At 49.6% G+C, this 19,635-nt stretch overlaps 2 protein-coding genes across 3 annotated transcripts in view; one reads left to right on the top strand and one right to left on the bottom strand.

The window, feature by feature from the left end:
• Nucleotides 1–821: 821 nt before the first annotated feature.
• On the bottom strand, nucleotides 822–18,298 carry HHATL (hedgehog acyltransferase like). 2 transcript variants are annotated; one of them, XM_069859179.1, is made up of 12 exons: nucleotides 18,199–18,298; nucleotides 16,260–16,406; nucleotides 15,334–15,401; nucleotides 14,844–14,957; nucleotides 14,500–14,694; nucleotides 13,430–13,639; nucleotides 7,759–7,930; nucleotides 7,029–7,173; nucleotides 6,636–6,671; nucleotides 5,761–5,962; nucleotides 3,859–4,000; nucleotides 822–2,587 (listed from the first exon to the last, which is right to left on the bottom strand). In XM_069859179.1, the coding sequence occupies exons 2-12, from the start codon at nucleotides 16,363–16,365 to the stop codon at nucleotides 2,466–2,468; spliced, it is 1,512 nt and encodes a 503-aa protein (XP_069715280.1). In that variant the 5' UTR covers nucleotides 16,366–16,406; nucleotides 18,199–18,298; the 3' UTR covers nucleotides 822–2,465. The 2 variants fall into 2 exon arrangements, with proteins under 2 accessions (XP_069715280.1, XP_069715281.1); XM_069859180.1 differs by lacking the exon at nucleotides 18,199–18,298 and having other exon boundaries at nucleotides 15,334–15,397; nucleotides 16,260–16,387.
• C6H1orf35 (chromosome 6 C1orf35 homolog) overlaps nucleotides 18,134–19,635 on the top strand; it is a 404,048-nt gene continuing 402,546 nt past the window's right edge. The window contains exon 1 of the mRNA XM_069859199.1: nucleotides 18,134–18,149. The gene's annotated coding sequence lies outside the window, so the exon portion shown is untranslated. The remainder of the gene's footprint in view (nucleotides 18,150–19,635) is intronic.

The raw sequence follows: 19,635 nt of genomic DNA, 5'->3' as shown, positions 1-19,635 counted from the left end.
GGCAGCTCCAGCAGGTGCAGCTGCTGGGTAAATTTAGATCCTTAGTGAATGGGTTATTTTCTCTCCTGGAGTATCCAAGTCAAGAGGACAGTGCAGAGTCACCGGCCTTTGCTGTGTGAGTCACAACTTCAATACCAGGAGCTGGACAACTCTGTCCACCCGGGTAGCTAGGGACCTGAGCTGAGCCCCCCACAGCCAGAGCCCTTGGTCTAGACAGCTTAAGGTGGCTTCAACTATGCGAGGACTCCCGTATGGAGGTGAATTTTATGCTGGGAGGCAGCTTATTGTGTCACAGCTGTTCAGGTGGTAAGTCTGGAATAATAGAGATGCCAAGAAGCATTTACCAAAGGTCCAGCAGCAGATTTGTGTTAAAAAGGGATGTGCCTGGTAGCTGATGCTAACAAGGCGCAATATCTGCCACTACTTCCAGCATTTTTGGGTCAGATTCCCAGAAATAAAAACTACATGGATGAAATTTTGATGGCAGTGGGCTCATGATATTTCACCAGTACAAAAGCGGAATCATATGTGGGACGTGGGTTAGTAGGCACGGTGGTGTTGGGATGATGGATGGACCTGATGATCTGAGAAGTCTATTCCAACCTTAAGCATTCTATGATTCCAAATAAGGGTGAATATGAATCAAGCTGCAGTCAAACCTCCAATCTGGTGATACGGCTTAGGTGGGTTTCTATCAAACTCAACCATGTCTTATCTTGTATCACAGTTAGAGGCGGGAGTTGTGGACTTGCAGGCAGATCCTTGTGTCTCTAAGATCATTCCAGGGTGTCACCTGCGTTACAGAAGCACAACACGTGCCACAGATTTCCAACATTTATTTACTACATAAATAAATTACATTTATTAGGGACCTCATAAATAGCTTTGGCTGAGCTGAAAGCTGGCTAGGAACTGATCTTGTTCCACCCACAGGGAACCCAGAACACACCCGCACCAGGCATCTCAACCCATGTAACAAAGTGGTCCAGATTCTTCCCTCACCAAGCATCAACAGAACCACATAAGGCCACTGAAAGTTACTCTAAAGTGCATGAGAGACAGAGAGAGCTCTTAGAATTTTTCAACTATGAACCCACCTTTTCCCCAAGGCACCGTGTTTCACACATGTACATTTATTTAATGCATTCACTATGCAGTGTCCTAGAATCTGCTTCTCCAAGGAGCCTACTATGGGCTTCCCCTCTGCCTAATAAATGCCCTTCACTCAGAAATCTTTCTCCTTTGGTTGTGCACGTGCGCGTGTGCTCATTCAGCCATGCAGTCATGGGCTTAGGCTGTGTGCACCAAAGTCATTTGAGTAAAGGCATGGATGGCTGGAGATGAGAAAGAGTTGGCTACAGCATCTTCTGTTCCTCAACTGTTGGCCAGAACATGAACTCAAACCTTTGTCCATGACATGTAAAAAATGCAAGTGGGATTTGGTTTGAGTCCCGGCATATCACACAGCATATCACAGCAGGATGGTCGTGGTGGCCACATCAGTCTCAGACCCTGTAGTGGAGGACCCTTTGAGTTGAGGTCTGGGCACCAAGCAGTTATGAGCCACGTGTTGTGTTTTGTTGCTCCTCAGGCAGCCCGTACATGATGTGCGATGGCTGTGAAGTAGGTATAACTCCCACATTCTTATTAACTATGCCTCCTGTTGGTGCTAAATCATTTTTTCCAAGATGTTTAGCACTGAAGGGAACTGTTTTGCAGAGATCACAGCTATCACTCTGCACTGTTGACAGTGGTGGGGAGATAATTACCCTTCAATGTGGTGTTCCTGGTTGTTTCCCTTTGCTGTAAAGGCTGTGCTATTTATTTATTAGCCTCTTGGTAGGTATAGATCATGCTGAGCCATTTCACAGACCTTATTGCACAAGCCTAGATGCAGAAGACTTGACAGTGGATGCTGACCATTTCTTGTAGTGAAAGAAACATGAGATGCTTGGGCTGGAAGTGGCCTAGAGATGATCTGATCGGAGCAGGCTCAGCTCCAGCTAATCCCTTTCCCATAGTTCTGTGACTGGCCCACCCTAAAACCTCAAGCCATTGGACTTGGAGAGTCTCCTTTGGGAGACATGAGCTACAGATCCTGCAGAAGAGCTGAGTGCTGGTGGACCAAGTGTTATGGGAAGCAAGGGGTGAAATCTCTAGGTCTGCACAGTGTTAGAGGGTAAGAAAAATAATGGGGATGGCTCTTGCTGGCATTGAAGAAATGTCCTGGGAGCTTGTCTCAGCAGTCTGCCATGCATGGGGAGCCTGAGAAACGCCCACAGTGTCTTATAGAAAATCTTTCCTGCAGCGAGGGGGTGACCTGTGCCTTCCAGGTGACTTCTATGTGGGTGAGCTACAGCAGTCCGATTGTCAGGAGTGCTTGGAGACCCCCTGCCAGTGGCTGGTCTGGCAGTGGTGGCTGGAGAGGAGAAGAGGCTTTGGGACAAGCCCACTGATGTCTCCCTCTACTCCACCTTTGCTTTGTCACTCTTCTCCTCCTCAATGGCCAGGATGCGCTCACGCTCTTTGATCAGCTGCACTCCACAGTATGTGACGAACCAGATGGACAACGTGCTGACAGGGAAACCTAGAAGATGAAGGGAGACATGGTCATCTTGGTGTAGCTGCCTGCCAAATGGGGCCAGCTCTTCTCCAGCACTACTGCCTCTCCAGTGGGCTTGAGAGGTCCCACAAGTTCATGGTGTCCAATGACATTTTCGGTTGTGGATCTAGCCCTACAGCATCACTAAGAGGAGAGAGAAATCCCCAGGATCAGTTTTTAGATGAAGTGGTGCCTGAGTCCGCCAAAGCATCATGGACTGTAGGTAAGATGGGAACATGCTGGAGTGTCTTTGAGCACTCCCTTACCTCCAAAACTCCTTCTGCCCCTCGAATTCAGACTTGGTGGTTGATTTTCTGCCCATTCAACCTGCTCATGTCCATTGTTGTTCAGCACTGTGATCTTCTGGAAGCTTTGTGTCCTAAAGATGCTGAGGATAAACCCCTGCCTTTTCCTATACTGAGTGGGGACACAGTGTGCTCCCAGGAAATATGTTTTTGTCACTTGGGTAAGCGACTGAGAGCCAGGAGATCTTCCACTTAGGAAGCGTCTGACAGCATTTGTAACTACAAGTCTGGTATCCACAGCAGAGGGGAGACGCAGGCTTTGTCCCTGCTAAAAGAGGACCTCTGAAATGAATAATGCAACCAGCAAAAGCCACCTAGCTCAGCGGGCAGGCACTCCTGGCACACTGAGCCCAGAGCGTCACATTATCCATTTCCTATGCCAACCCTGTCCCAGAGAGGGCTGGAGGACATGGGCTCATGATGGCTATTTATACCCTGGGCTGCTCAAGAAGACTTCAAAATAGTGCCACCATCCACTGATTAGAAATGTGCAGATAAGACTGTTCATTAGGAGCTTGGGATGATGATTTTACTTGTCACCTTCAGGTTGATGCAGGAGTAACTGCTGTATCAGAAGGAGATAAGATAGGACAAATAAATCCCTTTCTCCAGCAAGGTGACCATTTCACAGTCCACCTTCATGGGGCAAATGTGACCTGTGTGTTGCTGCAAGGAATCTAAATCACAGCATCAGGCTGTGCTAGGAGCTATGCGAGCACAACTGGAAGGCAGCTCATACCCCAGAGAGCTCACACGAGAAGGATGGGAGCTAAGAAACAGCTTCCTGAACCTTTTGAACAATAATTAAGCACATTGGGAGCCATCAAATCACGAGCCAATGGACGGACCAGCAAGAGGACTCGTAAGTCTCAGTCTTCAGCTCCTCTACAAGTGTTCTCCCATCACGACAAGGGTGCCCCAATGGGAAGGGTTGGTGGGGTAGCATCTTACCTGTCAGGAGGAGTCTCTTGGTGACCAGCATCGCAAATTCTAGGCTGTTGAGGGCTAGGATGTTGTAGAGGACAATGGCCCAGAAATTTGCTGCCCCAAAGAGTGCCCTAATCCGCCGAGTCATGGCCTCTGACATTTTGGCCTGTGGAAGGGGAGCAGAGCAGAGAGTGAGGAAAAGTAGAACAGAGAGTGAGGAAAAATTTCCAGGGTACAGGCTCATTCAACTTGAAGCTGCAAGAGTGGATATTTCTATTAAATATTAGGAAGAAAGTTTTTCCTGTGAGGTTGGTGAGGCACTGACACAGGCTGCCCAGAGAAGTTGTGGAAGTTCTGTCCCTGGAGGTGTTCAAGGCCAGGTTAGATGAGGCTTTGAGCAACCTGATCCAGTGGGAGTTGTCCCTGCCCGTGGCAGGAGTGTTGGAACTTTGAGGTTCCTTCCAACCCAACCCAACTCAACCAAACCCAACCTATGATTCTAACTCCAGCTGGAACAGCAGAGGGGTAGGCAAAAACTACAGCAACCATTTATATTTCTGGGATTAAGAAGCTTAAGGACAAGTTAAAACTTCTCTGCTGATGAACTCAGATGCACTTGGGACTCTGGACTGGTGTTTCAAGGTCCCATGGATGGGCTCAAGATGTTATATGTGGTTTCATGCTAATTGTAATGGCTGAGTACTGCTCTCTTCATCTGCTGCCTTGAGTAAACCGTTCCTCAAGGCAGTTAAATATTGTTGTATACCAAGATTATTATGAACCCAATGTGCAGATCACTCCCAGCTCCTGGTAGAAATAGTCTTAAGAATTGAAAAAAAAAAAAAAGAGCTGAAAACTAGTAACAGCAGTGGAGTGAAATTGTCACTGGCACATAACCCTCAGGAGCAGCTGCTGCAAGCAGAGCAGGGAAATGTTTTATAGCAATCTTCAAAGAGCATGACAAAACCCCAGGCCACTTAGTGCTGAGAATTGTGCTGCCACAGGGAGGGAGATTTCACTGCCTATGAGTGCTATAATCTGATTAGAAGTTCAATGAGGAGAGCAAATGGGAGGATTGCTCTCTGAAGACTCTATTCAGAAGGGGTCTTTACTGAACCAGTCTAGAACTTTAGGTTAGGAAAAAAAAAAAAAGCAACAGAATTGTTTCCAGGATGGAGTTTCCTAAGTTTTTCTTTCAACATGTCCCCAGGGTCCTAAATGAGGACAGGGAGGTAAGATTTGGAGTGGCTGGAAAATAATTAATTCTAATACCTAAATATTCGGTTTTATCAGAGATCAGATCAAAAGTGCTCATAATTCCTAGATGTTTTCCAGAACGAAAACTAATGGTTTCCATATCATAATGTATAAACATTTCCCCATGGACAGATCTCAGATTTTGTGTCCATCTGTGGTATGGATTCATAGACTGGTTTAGGTCAGAAGGGACCTTAAAGATCATTGAGTTCCAACTCCCCTCCCATGGATACATGCACCTCGTCTTTTGATGCCTCATTGGGGCTGCATTCCTGGTTCTTTTGGATCTTTCTTTTCCTTCTGAAAGCTCTACACCCAACTTTTACCATGAAGCATCACAGTGACAGGTGGGAATTTGCTCTGGTTGGGTGACACATACATAAAAAGAAGGGCTACAGAGCACCAGGACTTTGCGTCCCTTACACAACTGAGTAGGTGATCACAAAGATGTTGAAGGCCACAGGAGAGTGCTTCAGGTCTCCACTCAGGAGCCCTGGGTGTGGAGCTGCATGGCATTATCAGGGATGTTACTCTTCAGTTTCAGCAGAAGATGGATCTGACTTTCAGAAATACATTTGAGCTCCGCGCAGTCGTGGACATTTTCCAGCAGCAGAGTTTGGCCCCAGACCCACTGATCTTCCTCCAACCACTTGCAGCCCAACTCCTCACCTCCAGTTTGGCAAAGGGCTCCTGCTGGAAGAACTTCTGCACCCAGAGCTCAAAGTTGAGGCCAAAGCAGTTGAAGATAGACCAGATATAAACAATCTCACAGGGCCCCAGCCACAGGGTAGTGACAGCAAAAGTGGCGATGGTGGCCACGAGCTCCTTCATGATGTTGTCATGGTTCTCTCCAATGTGGTCATACACGTACCTAAAAGCCAAAGAAAAGGACTGGTGCTCCCTGTAATCAAGGAGAGCTCTCTGGTGTCCCTCCTCCCATGCTCACCCATTAAGGAAGGAAGTTTTGGCTGACACGTTACAGCAATAAACTGATTTTCCTGCAGTCCATCTACACATGGCTTGTTTTCCTAACAAACTTATAGTTCCTTAAGAACAAAATGCTACTGTTATCCCCTCTTACAGGTAGAGAAAAAAGCTGATAAAATGTGGGGATTAATACAGCTGCAGTTTTCAGTACAGGTTTGCTGATGTGGACCCATGGCTGAGAGGAGCTGAAGGGCTGAGCAAGATATAGAGGGAGCTCAGGCCACCCTTATTACCCAAGATATGGGAGACCTGGGCTCAATTCCTCTTTCCTCCTCATGGAATATGAACTTGACTCTTCTTTCCTTGAGGGAACGCTAAACCCACCAGACTTAAAAGGTTTTCTGGGACAAGACTCTCTTATTCTCAACTTTGGAGGAGGTTGTTGCACTTTGTGGGAATTGATTCAATGGTCTTAGGGATAAATAGACCAAATGTGACTTCATGCTTCTTCACACAGAAGAGGACACCTCAGCTTTGGAAGGAACAGCATTTAACCCTTCATTGCTCTGAGATGAAAGAGAAGACCCTGAACCAGAGACAGTTGATTAGACACTTACTTACATAGCCAGTCATTAATCCCTCTGTCAAAATGCCTAAAATGCAGATGATAAAAAGCACGTTAAAACATGCAGTGTAATGACAACCCTTCCATGCAGCAAGAGAAGGCACCTAGACCCTGGTGAGGTTCTTCTTGAACCTGGTTCACAGGAGTTCTCCATGCTCCTTCCTTGAACAGGTCTTACTACCGATGTGGTAGTATCTTAGCCATTATTTCCTGCCCAAGAATATTTCCCTGGGCATGGACAGGTCTAGGCTATAGTTTCAATGCAGACTGGTCAATACAACTCCAACTTAGAGGCCAGCTGCTCAGGAGCACAGACCAGACCTCCTCATGCTCATGTTTTCATTTAAAACATGCTGTATCTTTTCAAAGCAACTGTGGTACTCACGTTTCTGCGAAGACGTAGAGCATGGTGATACATTTTGGGGGCTGGGGTGGGTCCAAGTGGTCCAACCTGGCAATGGTGTTGATGACCCCAAACATGACAGCAGCTTTCACCCAGTCGTACACCAAATTGGAGTAGGCCAAGCCAGCTGAAGCAAAAATGAGAATCAAACACGTGATGAGGAGCACAGGATGTCCTGTTCTTCAGGCCTTTGGGGGACATCATGTCCCATGGAAGCATGTAGTCTATTGCAACAAACAAAACATCAGAAGGATAGTCTAACGCTGTCTTCAACCAGCAAAGCTTTTAAAATTCAGTAACGTTAAGCAGCTTGTGGCTATCTCAGTGCCTCACAAACACCAATAATTGGTGGCTACTTGTGAAAGTATCTGAAATAGCAAATGTTCCTCTTGCAATGGCATGGGGCTGATTTTTGGAGGGTTTGCATTCCCTTCCAGTGCAGACAAAAGCAATAAGAACAACTTGGTGCTCAATCCCCTAAACCATGAGCCAAATAATTTATTCCAGGATCCTATGAGACTGTCAAACACCATCTGACAGACCCCAGTTCCATTGCATCGTGGCTGGGAAGAACAAGAGCTTTCCCCAAACCCGTCCAACATAGGCATTGGCGAGGTCTCTCAATGGAGGTAGATGGAGAATCTACCTGAATCACTCACCACTGCCTTGAAGCTGAGTACAGGTGGGAGCATGTCCAAGCACGGACACTTACCCAGGGACCAGTCCGAGAGGCGGTTCATGAACTTCAGGTCAGTAGGAAGGGTGAGAATGTAGAAGAAATGGAAGAAGATGTCCACAGCAATGATGGCCCCCACGTGGAGGAGAGCATGGACCCGGATGTTCCTCATCTCATCATCTTTGCGTCTCAGCTCTCGGGTGCTCACCTGCCAGGATGGCAAACCAAAAAAGGGCTAAGCTGAGAGGCAGGATGGGCATCATGTTCCTCCATCCAGAGAAGGGGCAATCCCTGTTTTCAGTACATGATGGGGGATGACGTGATCGAGAGCAGCCCTGCAGAGAAGTACTTAGGGTTGCTAGTTGATGAGGAGCTTGACATGAGGCAGCAGTGTGCGCTCACAGCCCAGAAGGCCAATTGTATCCTGGGCTGCATCAAAAGAAGTGTGGCCAGCAGGTCGAGGGAAGTGATTCTTCCCCTCTACTCTCCCTTGTGAGACCTCATCCGGAGTATTGTGTCCAGCTCTGGAATCCTCAATGTAAGAAGGATATGGAGCTGTTGGAATGGGTCCAGAGGAAGATACAAAGATGATCTGAGGGCTGGAGCACCTTCCCTACAAGGACAGGCTGAGAGAGTTGGGCTTGTTCAGCCTGGAGAAGAGAAGACTCTGAGGAGATCTTATAGCGACCTGCCAGTACCTGAAAGGAGCCTACAAGAAAGCTGGAGAGGGACTTTTCATAAAAAGCTGTGGTGATAGGACAGGGGGGAATGGATATAAGCTAGAGAAGGGCAGATTAATACTAGACATTAGGTGATTTCTTCACCATGAGAGTAGTGAGATACTGGAACAGGTTGCCAAGGGAAGTTGTGGCTGCCCCATCTCTGGAGGTGTTCAAGGCCAGGTAGGATGGGCCTTGGGTAACCTGATCTAGTGGGATGTCCCTGCCCATGGCATGGGTGTTGGAACTAGATGATCTTTAAGGTCCCTAACTATTCTATGATTCCATGATTCTATGGTTCTATGAGAAATGGCTGAGGCCCATACGGGGACTCAATGCCTTGCTTTAGAAATCACACCATGGATTACACTGCCAAAATTGCCATTAATTAAGGGAGACCAAGTGTCTAGCTCAGGTGAACATATCCATGAGGAGCAGGACATGTTCTACTCACGGCTTATCTCCAACACCCCCACCTCCTTGCTGAGCAAGGCTGCAATGTGCCTCCTGGATCACCCTCCTAGCAAAAGCTGATCCCATCACTGGGGTTTCCAGCAGAACATGCACATGGTGTGACACAGCAGTGACAGGTCTGGCTGTGCCTAAGGGACCCGAGATGGGCTGAAAACCATACCACCAGGGAATAGGGCTTAATGCTCTTTCTGCAAGGACATGTTCTGAAAATCAACTTTGCTTAGTGGTGCTCCATTGCGCAGGTCACTAAGTGGGTGGAAATACCCGTACACATCATATCTGCAGGATGACTGTAGGGAAGGAAATCTGCATGCTCGGGAGAGGATGAAATCCCACCTGACAGCTCTGCCAGGGCCAGATACATATTTTTGACCAGGTTCATTTGGGAGGAGGAGGTTGACTGATAGTTTCCAGAGCTTTTGCTGCAAACACCTGCTGTACACGGGAGGGAGAGCTGCTTGAGGGGCCATCCTGAATCAGTTGGGATCCGATTGATGAGGATTTCAACTGTGCTGTGTCTTGTACAAACAGGGGCCAGGCTTTGCCTTCAGGAGCTGTCATGTCTCTGGGCAGTGTAGTATAAAAATCATCAGAGCAATTTTCAGGATTAGACTGGGTAGACCGATGTCCTCGCTTCCCTGCATCACCATAAAAATTGCTGCTGTATTCAAAATCCTCTTATGTTTATTACTTTCCCTTTATTCCCTGCAAGAGGTGGGAGCTCTCTCAACATAATCTGCAGGCTGCCGCACCAGCCCCGTCATCAAATCCAGATGATTCCTGAGAATTAAAGCCTTCACCAGATTTTTTTTTTTTTTTCTGTGCCTGTTATATGCCAAGTGCTTTAAGGACACAAAAAGTCCACTAGACTCTGAGCTGGAGGAGAAGCTGAGGGAGGATGGGCTCTGGCATGGAGATGTGTGAGAGGACACAGAGGCCCCCTTTCATAGAATTGTAGAATTGTTTAGGTTGGAAAAGACCTTTAAGATTGAGTTCAACTGTAAATCCATCACTGCCAAGTCCACCACCAAGCAATGTCCCCAGGTACCACATCCACACATCTTTTTAATCCCTCCAGGGATGGTGACTCCACCGCTTCTCTGCTTGACAGCCCTTTCAGTGAAGGAATTTTTCCTAATATTCAATCTAAACCTCCCCCAGTGCAGCTTGAGGCTCATGTCTGTGTGGGGTGGTCGCACTCTGCCACCACCCCTTTGTGATCGGGGTTCTGTTCTTTCCATCCCTACTGAAATTAATTTGTTCCTTTGATCCTAGTAAGAAAGAAGCTTTTCAGCTCAGATCATGCTGGCCAGGCTCTGGTAGAGATGAGTTCCTACCACACATTAGGTTGCGAGGGCTCCACCAGGACATAGAATCATAGAATCATAGAATCATAGAATCATAGAATCATAGAATCATAGAATCATAGAATCATAGAACCATAGAATCATAGAATGGTTTTGGTTGGAAAAGACCTTTAAGATCATCGAGTCCAACCATTGATCCAGCCTCGCTAAGTCCACCAGCAGACCGTGTCCCCAAGTACGACATCTACTCCTCTTTTTTTTCACATAGCACCAGCAGGAGCCAAAAAGACAGATCCATTCCCTAACTGGGCCATAGACCCCATCCTAGGGAAGGGTCTCCATTTCCATGCTCTCATAATTACCGTTGGGTAATTAGCTCCAACAGTGCAGAGGGGTATCTAGCCAGGAGATGGCAGTGGTGGCCAGGCCAAGAAGGGACACCCAGCTGGGACTTGTGCCTTTGGGATGACCCTTTTAAGCAGAGAGGGGAATTGCTCATTAAATGGCCATAAACATCATGGTTTGGGGCTGTGGGGAAGGAACAGGACCACCCAGATCCAGCCTTGTAGGGGTGGTGGGAGTTCAGGTCTTGGAGACATGAGGAGTTTAATCATACGGATACCAGGATGCAGCATTAGGAGAAGACAGAGCTGCCCATTTCATAGGAAAGACTGACGGAAATCAGAGGAGGAAGAGGAATGTGAGGTGAGGAGGGCTCTGTACGCCCTCTGGAGCAGCTTGGAGACTGGGGCTGCTGGAGCCACACTCACCTGGACTTCAGCCTGACTGGTATAGAATCATAGAATCACCAGGTTGGAAAAGACACACTGGATCATCGAGTCCAACCATTCCTATCAAACACTAAACCATGTCCCTCAGCACCTCGTCCACCTGTCCCTTAAGCACCTCCAGGGAAAGTGACTCAACCACCTCCCTGGGCAGCCTGTTCCAGTGCCCAACGACCCTTTCTGTGAAAATTTTTTTCCTAATATCCAGCCTAAACCTCCCCTGGCGAAGCTTGAGGCCATTCCCTCTTGGTAAAACAAGACTGAAAGGAGGAAGACTTAGGATGAAACATTTCTTCCATCAGCCTTGGAGAAGAGCTCACCAGTGGCCTGACCACTCCTGATGCTTGTCTGCTGAGAATGGGCTGCTGACAGACTCGAGGCACCGTAAGCATCCCCTATGTGGGACACCTTATGATCTTCACCTCAAATGCTCTGAAAATTCTTTTAAATAGTTCTGTGAGACCCAAGGGATCTTGTTCTTTTCAACACACAGCACGAGGTTGTTAAGTCCACAGGGGAATGAACCAGCAAGGAATGGGATTCAGATCAGGGCTTCTTCTGCTTACTGAAGGGAAAAAAAGCAGTGCAGACCTTTTCTTAGGCAACCAGTACCAGGCTGGCACTGGAGAGAAGGTGCTGGGCTGAGTAGTTTTTTTGTCTCTTTCTCACAAGGGAGGCTCTGGGTGCTCTCCCTTACTCTGGGTTGCTTTTACTTCTCGATCAACAGATGTTATTTCAAGAATACTCTTGCACCCAGACATCAGCTGGCATCCAAAAATTCGATGTGGGATCCAAAAATTCGATGTAGCATTGAAAAACTTAAAGGAGAAAGAGAGTTGGTAGCAATTGTTCCCAGCATCACTGCTGACCAAGCAAGAGGTCCATCTCTTCGGAAGCAGTACCAGTTTTCTTTGATGACCAAAGGCTGATCATTGGTGTAAAAGGATGTTGGGATGGGAAGAGTGAGTAGGGAGAGAGCACTGCTGTTTTGCTTGATCTTTGGATGTGAAACAGTCCCAGAGTTCAGCTGGTCCCAGCCCAGGCTGCTGCTGACGTTTTCCAGTGCTGTTTGGAGTCTGCTCTTCAAGAAGTCCCCTTGGTTTTGTGGGATGCAGGGAAAGACTTGAGGCACCCAGGATATTTCATGGGGAGCAGAGGAAGCCCCTGGCTGCTGAAACACAGCCCTCCAACCAATCTCACTGGTTTCTAGAGAAATTATTTCCTCTTAAGAAACACAGACTATCTCCAGAAATTCATGCTCCTTGGGCAAACCAGCAGAATGGAAATGTGAGACTTCCCTTGTTCTCACAGCCACCAGCATGCAGAGTTCCCATGGAAAGGCACCACATGTTTATCTGTGTCATCAGGAAAAATTTCTTTGCTGAAAGGGTTCTTAGGCACTGGCACAGGCTGCCCAGGAAGGTGGTGGACTCACCATCCCTGGGAGGACTTCAAAGGTGAGTAGATGAAGTGCTTAGGGATATGATTTGGTAGTGGACAGGTGTGGTTGGGCTTGATGATCTCAAAGGTCTTTTCCATTCTATTCTCTTATTCTGTGATGTCTCACCTTGGCCTCCTGGCATTACACAGCAGGGCAGCCGCTGTGGTGACAGAGAGTGGAAACTGAGGCACTGAGGAGCATAGGTGCCCAGTGAGCAAGGACATGAGCTGAACCCTCCCCACTTCACTCCTGCATGATGCTTTCAACACAGTAATGTCTTCCCTTTTGAACTGATCGGTTGAAATGGCATGTCCAGAGAAGAGCAATGAAGCTGGTGAGGGGGCTGGAGAACAGGCCTTGTGAGGAACGGCTGAGAGAGCTGGAGGTGTTTAGCCTGGAGAAGAGGAGGCTGAGGGGAGACCTCATTGCTCTCTACAACTACCTGAAAGGAGGTTGTGGAGAGGAGGGAGCTGGGCTCTTCTCCCAAGTGACAGGGGACAGGACGAGAGGGAATGGCCTCAAGCTCCACCAGGGGAGGTTCAGGCTGGACATTAGGAAAAAATTCTTCACAGAAAGGGTCATTGGGCACTGGAACAGGCTGCCCAGGGAGGTGGTTGAGTCACCTTCCCTGGAGGTGTTTAAGGCACGGGTGGATGAGGTGCTGAGGGGCATGGTTTAGTGTTTGATAGGAATGGTTGGACTCGATGATCCGGTGGGTCTCTTCCAATCGGGTGATTCTATGATTCTACGAAATCCCAAAAGAGAATGTTAAAAACCTGTCAGTTTATGCCACTCCTTCCAAAAATCACGGCGTCACCACACAGCCCAGACTATGGCCACAGACTCTGGGTGACCACAAGAAGCTCTATGACCATTTGCGCCTTCACTGTGGCAAAAGGTAGGGGTTTGTAGGCATTAAACCCAAGCGAATAAATGCAGGGAGATCTCCTCCTCCAGCCCCACCTCAGGAGCACTCACCTGAGCGTGGTACTGATCAAATGTCATGACAGGCCCGAAGAAGAAGAATGGGAGGTAGAAGTTATACTTGAGGAGGTCAAATATGGAGTAGATGCCCTCTTTCTTCTCACAGCTCTCGAGTGCAAAGCTCATGCAGCGCATGATAGTGAAGCCGCTTCCTCCATAGAAGAGGACATCTTGAAGATCAAAAGCTCCTGTTACAAACCCGCTCTGGATGGAAAAAGGAGAGTTACCATCGGGAATGAGGTGTCATTTCTGTGCTTCTTTGCTTTGTGGAGAACATCACTCCCGGGGGGCAAAGCCTCTAATTATATTCCAAAACCAATTGTCCCTGGAGCTAATGAGCCTTGCTGTTGGAAGGACAAAACTGGGACTTGATTTCCTAGCTGGCTTCTGCATCTTGGAGGAACTGGGAAGTGGTAGATCCTCTTGGCTATGTCTTCACCAAGGAGCTGCAGGCCACCTAGGGTTTGGTGTGGGGTGGGAATATCACCCTGTCCCAGGGACACAGCCCTCCCCAGGAGGTGAAGGACAGCCAGGACAAGCCTTATGGAGAGTGAGGAACGCGTGTCAAGAGGAAAGCAGCAGACAGGGACAAAAAGCACTCTCCTTCAAAGGGGCTGAAGAGCCTTAGAAAGGTCCTTCCTGGGCTTCTCTCTCCCTATCGTTTGGAGAAAGTCTTTGCTGAGAAGAGACCTAAGAGGTAAGCATGGGCTTCACAGAACCCAGCACTGTGTTACGAGTGGGGAAACTGAGGCACAGGGCAGGAACGTGGTTTGCCTGGCTGACAAGCTGGTGCCTGACTAGCAAGGACTCAGGTGTCCTGAGCTCTGGTCCTGCATGAAGCCACCAAGACATGACACCTGTGACACATAATCCCTGTGGGATTATTCCCAAGCTCAGTGGCACAGCAGTCCCCTCGTCTCAAACACTGTGGGAGCTCTGATGCAGCCAGGAGAAGGGCCCAGAGTTTGGGGATGTCTCAGGAACCCTCCCTGAAGGGAAGCCCAAGGAGAGGGGCATAGAAAGGCTAGAAATGAGGCAGATGGATGACCTGAGACAGCACCTACCTGCCAGGAGCTGAATGGCTCCACCTTGAAGGAGGCGAGACAGCAAAGCCCGGCCACATAGCAGAGCCACTTCTGCTTAGCCAGTGCAACAGAGTAGAGGACAAGGCAGTGAGAGAGGATGATCATCAGGTAGACGAGCCCCATGCTGCCCTGCACAGCCAGGATCCCATAAAGCATGTACACCACAGCCCGGTGCTGCAGGAAGAGAGTGGCCCCAACTCATGGTCAGCTTGGTGAAAGACCCAATCCTACTCCCCCAGTCCTAGAATGTCCCCCATGCCCCCTTCACGGATTCCAGGCCACCCTGGTGCTTTCAACATCATCCCACCACATCCCTGGCTCACCTGTGGCAACGTCATGGAGCAGATCTTGGCGAAGAGGACGTGTCCTGAGAGGGCGAAGATGATGACATTCCTGAACGAGGTGAACCACATAACCCACTCGAAATCGGCCACGTCCTGCAGGAGCAGCATCAGGTGCCTTATTGCCCCCAGCCCTCACACCCCTGCCCCAACACCCGACTGGAGGGGAAACCACACAACTTGCAAAGCCTTTTCTTCCCATTTTCCACCCAACAGCTCCTGAGCAATTGCGCTTGGTCATAAAACCTGAGGGGAGATGTGCAGAAGTTGCTCATCTCAGTGCATGCAAAGCAGAGCATCCGCTGTGCTGCAGGGCTGATATTTTCCTGACTACTTCTTTAGGGAGAAAAACGGGAGTCCAATGGACTTTGCAGAAGTGTGTCAGCAGGAGGAAAAACAGCTCTGCTTCTCCAGCAGTCAGCACTGGCCATGTCACCAGTAGCTAGAAAGACTGAGTCCTTCCTCCGCTTACCATCTTCCTGCCGAAGTAGTGCCAGCCCGGCTTTATGCCGTCCCGAAAGGCCTTTTTGTTCATGCTGTCTGCAAAAGAACCAGAGTTATGGGGAGAGGAACAGCTTTGGGGAATGAAGCCTGGGGTTTTGGCAGGGCAGGGGGCCTTCCTCACCACACTGATGAGCCATTAGGGCTCAAACACCCCGTCCCCCAAGTGCCTAATCATAGAATGACAGAATGGTTTGGGTTGGAAGAGACCTTAAAGATCATCCAGCTCCAGCTCCCCTGTCATGGGCTGCCCGGAGCCTTCTCTTCTCCAGACTGAACAAACCCCAGCTCTCTCAGCCTGTCCTCATATGGGAGGTTCTCCAGCCCCCGGATCATCTTTGTGACCCTCTTCTGGACTTGCTTTAATAGATCAATGTCCTTCCTGTGCTTAGGACTCCAGAACTTAACGCATTCCCATGGACAGCCACAGAAGTCAGGAACCTCAACTATTTTGGCATGACTTTCCAGCAAAGCCTTTGTGCAGTGCGCGTGCTGGGGACTTCTGGCTGCTTCTGTGCCATTTTCAGGTTTTTGGGCTTCCAGACAAATATTTGGAAACGAACCCAATGTAGGCAGGGTTGTTGCCTGTTTTGGGCACTGGCTGGAGAGCTGTGATGTGCCACAGTCTCTTGCCATGATCCATGGAAATGGGGATGAGGCGGCAACCAGGCAAAAAGGCAGAAATCTTTTTTGATCCCTGCCAAAGATTCCCAAGCTGTTCTCTGCAAAAATTAAAGCCCAGGATCTTCTGCTGGTATTGGCAGCTGTAAAAGCAGCCACCTCGCATCCATCCTCCTTCCCAGGCCCCCCTCGTAGAATCATAGAATCACCAGGTTGGAAAAGACCCATCCGGTCATCAAGCCCAACCCGCGGATGGAATGCAATGGAGAGTGTTACCTCTGGATGCTTGGAAGATCTCACTGCCGCTGTACACCACAGCACACGTTACAGCAAGAGCGTAAAACCCCAGTTCGTAGTTGGGGAGCATCGTTTTAACCCCCATGGTGGCAGGTTACCTCTCCAGCCAGTGCCAGGGATCCAGACCTGGGAAAGGGAAGAAGAGGGAAGAAAACCTGAGATCTCACCTTCCCTCCTACCCCTCAAACATCTCAAATTGCTGCTGGTTCGCAGCAGCTCTGCTCTGTGGGCTGCCTTGAAGGCTGGTGGCTGAAGAGAAGATGGTAACAGTTGGGGCTGAACCTTGGGACACACGAGCAGGGAAAGAGGTTGCCGGTGAGCCAAGCTGCAAATCCACCCAGGAGCAAGGATTTGGGGTAGCTCAGCCAGGTAGTACCAATAAAGGGCTTTTCCCAGCAAGTTGCTTTCATCCCAATGTTCAGAGATGATCCGGAATGCCAGTTGCCTAGGATGGAGTTAGTCCAGCATGTCTCTCAGGTCCCCATACTTCCTGACTGGAACATTGGAAGGGGTCCAGTATAAAGCATGAAGATGCCTGTGCTGGAGGGGTTATGATGGGGTTTTGCCCAGCCTCGAGCTCTAGGGCTTTAGGAGCCCCTTAATCTCAAATTCATATAATTATAGAATCATAGAATGGTTTGAGTTGGAAGAGACATTAAAGATCATCCAGTTTCACCCCCTCTGCCGTGGGCAGGGACACCTCCCACCAGACCAGGCTGCTCAAAGCCCCATCCAACCTGGCCTTGAACACCTCCAGGGAGGGGGCTTCCATGACTTCCCTGGGCAACCACTATCTCACCACCTTCATCATGAAGAATTTCCTCCTGATGTTTAATCTAAATCTCCCCCCTTCCAATTTAAAGCCATCCCCAGCTATGACCCACAGGACCCCGCTGGTATGCCTGAGCCCCAGCAGCATCACCAGGGCTTGGGGGGATGCCAGCATTCAACTCTGCAATTAGCCCTGGGCTAATTACTCTTGCCAATGCTAATTAACCCCACCACAACGTCCCTTTCAGCCCTTCTCGAGCTCTGCAGCCTCTTGTCTTGCCTGTCCAGCAGCAGCCGCACCACAGAGCATCCTCCCCCAGAACTGCATCCCTCCCCACGGGTTGGGGGGACCCCATGACGGCGTGGGGAGCTTTAAAGGGAATACGAAGAGGAATTCTGCTTTTAGGCAGCAGCAAAATGCAACCCGGTCACCTTCTGCTTTCGCATCAGCATCGCAAAGCTTTTGCCATAAGTGCTTATTTAATTTCTATTTTTTTTTTATTAATTATTTTTTCTGGTTAGTGTTTTTTTTAAAGAGCTGGGGGAAGTTGTTATCAGCGATGCAGGGTGACCCCATCTTCCCCAGCACTGGAGGAAAGGATTTTCCCAGAGGGAAGAACATCCCCCATCCCAGGCTGGGCAGAGCTGGGGGGGCGCGCGTGGGGTCTTGCTTCCATCACCCTGCGCTTCCCTGCGGAGGGAGGGCACTTGCGGTGGTGGCTTTGGAGAGGATTTTTATCTCCTTTCTATCCTTTTAAAGGCTTTAAAATTTTTTTTTGGGGGGGAGTGGGAGGGAGGAAGCAGTTAATGGTCCCCAGTTGTCACTTGGGTCCCTGCAGTGGGTGAGGGGTGCTGGCAGGGGACCCCTCACATAATTTTAACTCCTGATTGCTCCTGGGCTACTGAGTTGGGTCCATTGGGGGACACCCCAGCACACCCCCCCTCTTCGTTTCACACCCCCCCACAACTGTTTCCAGGCTGCTGCAGGACATCAGCATCCTCATCCTCCCCACTCCCCTCTGGATCCCCAGCCAGATGGTGGGAGCAGGTGGTGACCAGAAGCCCTGGAGCTGCAGAAGCAGGGTGTCACCACCCCTAGTGTCCCCCCCCTCCACTTTCCAACCCCACATCCCTCCCTGCTACTGACCTTGAGCCCCGGGACGCGGGTGGAGGTGGGTGAGAGTGCAGGGATCCAGGATCCAGCGTCCAGCACTGCGACACGGAGGGGAGATACCGGGGGGGGGGGGGGGGGAAGAAGAGATGGAAGGGGTTTTAGGGGGCTGTTGGCTTGCCCTACAGCATCTCTCAGCCTGGCTTGAGCAGGTTAGGGGGGAGCTGGGTGTATTTTTGGGCTGCTGTCCCCCACCTTGCCCCTGGAGGAAGTTTGGTCGGGAGTGGAGCAGAGCAAGCGGGAGGTATTTTTATTTTAGAGCAGCACTGCAGAGGGGGGCTGGTTCAGGAGCTGTCTGTCACGGCAGCTGCTGGAGAGGACCTGTGCTGGCTGCCAAAGCTGTCCCCGGGCCAGGGAGCACTGCCTGGGGTTGGTGACAGGAGCCCCAAGGCACAAGAGCACCTATGCAGAATCCCTCCCAGGGGTGTTTGGGTGCCCCACTGTGACCCCTGCAAGGGATGGAGTAGCCCCCATCACCTTGTGCAAGAGGGGATGCAGCTGTCATTGCATGGGGAAACTGAGGCACAGAGCCAAAAGCTGCAATTCTTTCTCATCTCAGGCAGTGGTTAAATTGGTGCAGGGCCTACAGGAAAGCTGGGGAGGGGCTCTTTATCAGAGAGCGCAGGAATAGGATGAGGGGGAATGGTTTTAAGATGAAAGAGAGGAGATTTAGATTAGATATTAGGAAGAAATGTTGTCCTGTGAGAGTGGCGAGGCACCGGCACAGGTTTCCCAGAGAAGTCATGGATGCTCCATCCCTGGAGGTGTTCACGGCCAGGTCGGATGAGGCTTTGAGCAACCTGATCCAGTGGAAGGGGTTGGAACTGGATGGTCTTTAGGATCCCTTCCAACCCAAACCATTCTATGATTAACACCTCTCCAAACCATCTTTGGGGTCTCCTTCTCAGCTTTCAACATCTGCAACCAAAACGGGTGACAGGAAGGGGCTGGGTTGGGTTTTGGCCTCTGTTATTTCAGGGTGTGCAAATACAGGTCAGCCAAGAACAAGTCAACACAACATCAGACCTGTCTCTGTGTCCTTCACCAAGCTCCTACTAAACCTCTATGAGATCTGGAGAGTGCTCGCACTGGGGCTGATGCCCCCAAGCATCTCCTGAGCTGCCTGTAGTGTCAGGGGAGAGAAACAAGGCAGGTGACCCTGGGTTTATAAACACCTCTGTGGGTTGTCTGCTTTAGGGTAAGGTGAGTTGTGTTCTGGGCTTTGGAGGGAGGATCTCCAGTATGGGTAACCCCACTGGTCAGCCCAGCTTTGTTGCACTGGCCACAAACAAAAAAAGGCTTTTAACAGCATTTTTAGCTTGGTGTGCACAGAGAGTGGTCCTCCACAGGGACCCTGGGGATGACTGTATGGCCAACGCTTAAAGAGCTTCACAAGCCACTTTAAATCTTCAC

Source organism: Phaenicophaeus curvirostris, chromosome 6 (assembly GCF_032191515.1).
Source record: "Phaenicophaeus curvirostris isolate KB17595 chromosome 6, BPBGC_Pcur_1.0, whole genome shotgun sequence".
Taxonomy (NCBI): domain Eukaryota; kingdom Metazoa; phylum Chordata; class Aves; order Cuculiformes; family Cuculidae; genus Phaenicophaeus; species Phaenicophaeus curvirostris.
The sequence above is the reverse complement of the archived record's forward strand: the minus strand, read 5'-3'. Positions and strand labels throughout refer to the sequence as shown.

Bases quoted from the DNA above. Each gene is read 5' to 3' on its own strand.
- HHATL (XM_069859179.1), bottom strand. From the start codon at position 16,365: ATGGGGGTTAAAACGATGCTCCCCAACTACGAACTGGGGTTTTACGCT. The intron at 7,931-13,429 runs GTGAGTGCTCCT...CCATCCTGGCAG, and splicing joins TTGATCAGTACCACGCTCAG to GTGAGCACCCGAGAGCTGAG. The intron at 7,174-7,758 runs GTAAGTGTCCGT...TTTTTGCTTCAG, and splicing joins CCTCTCGGACTGGTCCCTGG to CTGGCTTGGCCTACTCCAAT.